This window comes from Dipteris shenzhenensis, chromosome 15 (genome assembly GCF_047967505.1).
Source record: "Dipteris shenzhenensis isolate YYH24624 ecotype China chromosome 15, Dip_SZ_1.0, whole genome shotgun sequence".
In the NCBI taxonomy this organism is placed as follows: Eukaryota; Viridiplantae; Streptophyta; class Polypodiopsida; order Gleicheniales; family Dipteridaceae; genus Dipteris; species Dipteris shenzhenensis.
In genome coordinates this window covers 52,890,822-52,896,181 of record NC_141610.1, presented here as the reverse complement: position 1 = coordinate 52,896,181, position 5,360 = coordinate 52,890,822, and the positions used below count along the sequence as shown (strand labels likewise).

The following is a 5,360-nucleotide window of genomic DNA, read 5'->3' as shown; positions in this document are numbered from 1 at the left end:
GCAGGCGAGAATCGTGGGACGATGTACAGGGTTGCACGCCTGCGTGGCAAGGTACATTGTAATTTGTGTGGCGGACAAGGGATGACGTGGGATGAGGAGGATGGGGGTGGAAGGACAATTCTGACGGGTGGGCCACGTGTGTCTGTAAAGGAGCAGGGTGGAAGGCCTGGTTGGCAGGCAAAGGGCTAAAAGCAGGGGGTAAGAGGGATGACGTGGCATGTGGATGATGGATGATATGTGACAGTTGGGGGAGTGGGGAACAGAGTCTGAACTCAATCGCCCAAGGACGACTTCTTCTCTTCATCATCATCTTCAAGTTTTCTTCTTTCTTATTTTGCTTTCTTATTCTTCTTCTTTTTCTGCTGCTCTGCTGTTCCTGGAATGCTCTCTTCTGTTGCTCATGCTCTGCCTTTCGCCTTGCGCCTCCCTCACGACACCTCTCATAGCTTTTTCCCATGGCCTCTAGCTCCCTCCCCTGCTTTCCCTTCCTCCTCCCTCTCCCATGGAGCAGCCCCCTCGCTTAGATTTCCTTGCTCTCTCACCTCTCCCGACTTTGCGCATATCCGGAAGACGTCCAGCTCTCCCCCCCCCCCCCCAAGCCGACCGTTGCTTCCATCGATCGCACCTCCCCCGCCTTCACGCTCGTTTTTGTCGCTCAACTGTGACGCATCGTCGGTTTGGCTTCGGGTTTTCCCATTTCAAGCTCTCGCCCGTGTAAAATTTGAGCTGCAGCCGGAATCGCGCTGTGCTGTTAAGGTACGTCACTAGAAAGTGTTCTGCCGATCGTTTCGTTTGGAAATGATTTTATATTCCATTTCCACTGCTAATCACCAGCAATTCAATTAGCGCACTTTGTGCTTAATGCATAGAGGCCGCTTTTCCCACTTCTCCGTAACGGAAGGACGGAATAGTTGACTGTGAAGACGAGTTGCGCGCTAATTTCTGCAAATACCAGGCCCTAAACCACTTCGCTGTCAACGGCTTTGTTGGAATCTCACCATCGGAAGTTCGTAGGGACTCAACTACTACTTTTATGACCGTACTCAATGCATGTTTGCGGTTGTGTACAGTGATGGGTGCCAGGCAATCTAAAGAAGAACTGCTTTATCAAGAGGTGCAAAATGGAAATCACGATGCCGTTAAGTCTCTCCGTCGAGATGGGGCTTCATTGGAGGTCGTTTGCCAAACCCCTTATTTATGTCCATTTTCCCAGATCCTTCTGTATCTTGCTTTTGTTACGTTCTCCCAGCTTTCAATACACGCGCCTCCTTTCCTTCTTTCCATCCTTCCATGCCCCCCGTAATCGTCTGTGCACATATCTTGATCGGAGGATGATCTTTTGTTAATGGTTAAAACCTACGTTGATCGATTCTTATGCGTTCATCATATGAAAATTCTGAAGAAGAGCTCTAATCTTCTGATGTGGTCTTGGATCTAAATGCAACTAATAATGTAGAAGTTGCAATACCTTGTGTTTGCCGAGCCTGCCTAGTGGTCATGTGTGATATCGAAAGGAAGCAGTCAGCGGTCAGACATGGGTGTATATATAAGTAGTATTTTCTTTGTTGCCAGAGAAGCTAACAGTGGCTTCATTGATGCCTAAATAAGATCGTCATCATCTTGATTCTATTTTATTGGCATTCAAACTGTAACATTGATAAGCGATGGCTTAGTAATTTATGCTGGTTTCAAATGTGGAGGTAACGATGTTGTTCATTCCTAATTTTTAATTAGTAAATTAACACAGGGAGAGGGGAAAGTGGATTAAGGAAAAGGTATCTGAAACATCGCTCATTGGTTTTGCAGTGGGTCGATAAAGACGGAAGGACTCCACTTCTCCAGGCGTGCACACGGGGTGAGCTGTTGGACATGGCTATAACTCTGTTGAATCTGGGAGCTAACATAAATGCATACAGACCAGGTATCTAAAATTGCTTCTCTGTCGTATTGTTTTTACTATTTCTCTTTATGGCTTTTTGAGTAACTGAGATTTTCTTTCCGTCTATCTTTGTTTGCTGAAAGATTTCTGGGTTGTCATCCAGGATCACATGGAGGCTTTCCACTGCACCATGCCGCCAAAAGGGGTCTTGATAAAACTGTGACTTTACTTCTTTCACGTGGAGGTCAGTTTTGGGAGGCTCTTTTTTAATTGGCTCATGCCGATTGGATAAAAGGTTTAGATTATAACTGAAGAACACGTTCAAAGTTTTATACCAGATTTTGAGCTTGCACTGGTGACATGCAGCTGATCCTCTGGCTGTTAATGATGATGGGCAAACTCCTCTTGAGATGGCGAGAAGCAGAGGCCATGTTTCTGTTGTGCGCTTGCTAGAGGTCAGTCTGCATTTAATACAGTGTGGTTGGCTGGCTGGTGTGTTTTCACTGGGCTAGGATCCCAGCGTTATGGTTTGTGTTGTACTGATGACTGTGTTTCTGTTTTACTATTTTGGGTTTCGTTAGGAAAGATTGTGTCTTTTCAGTGGAATGCTGCGGGAACTTTCAGGTTTTGGCATTTTGGAGACATTTGCGCCCAATTTTGTGACAAAAAAGATGTAAGGCCACATTGCTTATATATTTCAGGGGTTTCTCATGGTAAATAGCAGCAGTTTCTAGCAGGCTGTCAGCTGCACTCAGAATGCCTGCATGATGTCGTGCTTTACATGGTGCTTTCATGTCTATGGTGGATAATTGTTAGTATTGCTGTTGAACTGGCGCCTCTGGTCACATTTTGCGCTTTATCTTGCTTCTTTTTCCTCAAAGATGGTTCATGGGTGGCAACATTGCTAATTTTTAGTTTTGCTCCGTAAGATTGTCTAGTGCTAGCTTAGTTTTGTGAAATCGTTTTGGAGTCATTGTATAATTTTTGTGGAAATATGTATGCTCTGTGGCATATGCCATGCAGTTGGGCAGTGGTGCTTCCTACTGAATCACGTCCAAGGATGGCCCCAACGTATGAGCTTGCTATATACGAGTCTCCCAAGGTCCGTTGTATCCCAAACAGAAAGGTTGCAATGTAGCTGAAAGGTGCTTGGATGGAAAGAAATGTAAAGGAACCTTTGAAGTAAAGATGACATCTATATTAACAGAGAAAGCTAAATGTTTTTTCAGGTAAGCCTTTGGAATGGAGTTCGGCCATCCTCAGCTCATCCTGCCGGGCTATGCAATGTTCGTAAGCTGATTAGAAACTTCATTACTTACTTTGTCCTGATTGGGTTGGCTGGGAAAGAGAGGTCTTGCCTTTGTGTGCAAAGGGGTCCAGGTTTTTTCTGATGGATTTTCCTTTGCATTTTATGTATAATCATGTTGTAAGCCCTTTTGAATGACAGGTGGCACAGCCAAGAACCAAGCTATCATTACCAAAATCAGAGATAGAGGAGCCAAACTTTAGCTCTCCTGATCCAGTGCTGTACATTACAGACAAAACTCACAGTAAGTAATTCTCTTTGTCTCACAGTAAGTAATTCTAGGATGAGTGAGTTGGAGTCGTTTGAAGTGGAAGAGTGTGGATGCATTTTTAAAAGAAGAGATGGTTCTTATTTTTATTTAATTGTGTCGTGCAATCAGAAACGAAGTACAAATTTCTTTCTGAGAATAAGGGTGATAAAGCTCAACTCCAGAGATTTTACGATGCATGCAGAGGGATTCCTCAGGTGAGTGAACTGGGGCCGGTAACAGGAAACTTTTCTGGAGCCTCTCTTTCATACCTGGCCCTTATTTTTGGGTTGCGTTGGCTTTCCTTGGTAATGAGATTTTGACTTGGCAATTGCAAACTCCTGCCAGTTTGGGTTGCTTGATAAAGACTCATGTGAATAATTCTTAGGTGCAGACGGAGACAGCGTCCAGAAGCAGTCATCGACTACTTGCAGCAGGCTATCAGCAGGGGAACCCATCTCAGATTCATCCAATCAGTTTACAGCAGAGTGGGGCACCGTCCCCACACAGACAACCGGTGCTGCAATCTGTATCGGCTCCATCCTCAAATATATCCAGTCCTACCAAATTGAACTCTTCTGGGGAGGAACCTATACCTGAAGAACTGGCGTTGGCACTAGCTCTTGATGCTTCAATTCAAACTGCAACAGCGGAGGGAATTCCTCTTTCATCAGATCTCCCAGTTCCATCTAAGGTGAATGATTACAACGGATGGGAAGTTCCAGATGGAAGGTACAAGGCCTGGGAGAGTCCGGATCTAAAGAAGCAACCAAGGCAACCAAAAGAAACAGGGTATAATGGATGGGGCCTTGCTGAAGCTGGTCCAAGCGGGCTGCAAAATGTTCCTACTGTTCAGAAGCCCACGACAGCTCTCGTAGCTCCTCCATCAGCTCCTCCCTTTCCTGACGGTCCTATTTGCTATCCCTCGGTCAACGCAGACTCTCTAGTAGACAGTTCGCAAGATAACAGGATGCTAAAGACCAACATGAAGGCGGACAACAAGGCAGGTGGAATGTGTGTTGTCTGTTGGGATGCCTCTGCTGAAGGAGCGTGCATACCTTGTGGTCACTTGGCAGGATGCATGAACTGCTTGTCAGAAATAAAGGCTAAGAGATGGGGATGCCCTGTATGTAGAGGTCAGATTGAGCAAGTGGTAAAAGTGTATGCAGTGTGATTGCTTATATTGTATATGGATTTTTTTAATAAGCTGCTGCTCACAGGTGAGTGAAGATTTCAGTTCGTGGAGCTGACTATTGAAGGCAAAATTGCTTCAGTATGTTCAGAGTTGAGGCTTGTACATAGTCAACTTGCTACCTTTTCACAATGGTAGTTCAGTGATGTGGGCATATTTACACAATGTAAAGGTGAAATTTTAACGTGCTTGTGTGAGGCAACCGTATAAAGTAGGGAGATTGGTTGGGTTTTCTTCTGTTAAATTCTGTGGATGAAATACCGTAAACAAGTACGTTAGCCCAGAATATGGCTTTCTTAGTATGGGCATGTTGGACAAGAAACGATATCGTGCATCCAACACACAAAAAAACCTCACAGAACATGTTTTGAATTCACAAAGACAAGTACAGTAGCCCAGAACGTGGCTTTCTCCGAATGGGCATGTTTGGACAAGAAACAATATATTGCATCCTACACAATAAAACCTCACAGGACATGTATTGTAACCTTCCTGAACAAAATGCTAGTATCAAGCAACGCTCATCCCCTCAAAGGGGGACCTTAAAACAAACGTTATGTGACAGTGCATTGTGCATACTATCATCCTAGTAATGATTTGCTACTTTTTCTTAGAACTTATACCAACTTGGATGGTTCAGAAATGTGCATCATTTTGTATCTGATATCTAAGATGTTCTAGTGAGAATTTCCTTAACGGGATTCTCAGCTTCAAATGTACCGTGACAGCTGGTATT

At 44.5% G+C, this 5,360-nt stretch overlaps 1 protein-coding gene across 2 annotated transcripts; it reads left to right on the top strand.

Moving 5' to 3' along the window:
* Positions 1-314: 314 nt before the first annotated feature.
* LOC147893969 (putative E3 ubiquitin-protein ligase XBOS34) lies at positions 315-5,125 on the top strand. Of its 2 annotated transcripts, none has more exons than XM_087386108.1 (11): positions 315-756; positions 1,071-1,174; positions 1,807-1,921; positions 2,043-2,123; positions 2,246-2,334; positions 2,461-2,552; positions 2,903-2,981; positions 3,109-3,165; positions 3,327-3,429; positions 3,565-3,650; positions 3,821-5,125. In XM_087386108.1, exons 2-11 carry the CDS (start codon positions 1,073-1,075, stop codon positions 4,604-4,606), a joined length of 1,590 nt encoding a protein of 529 aa, XP_087242234.1. In that variant the 5' UTR covers positions 315-756; positions 1,071-1,072; the 3' UTR covers positions 4,607-5,125. The 2 variants fall into 2 exon arrangements, with proteins under 2 accessions (XP_087242234.1, XP_087242235.1); XM_087386109.1 differs by having other exon boundaries at positions 316-756; positions 3,827-5,123.
* The last annotated feature ends 235 nt before the right edge of the window (positions 5,126-5,360 follow it).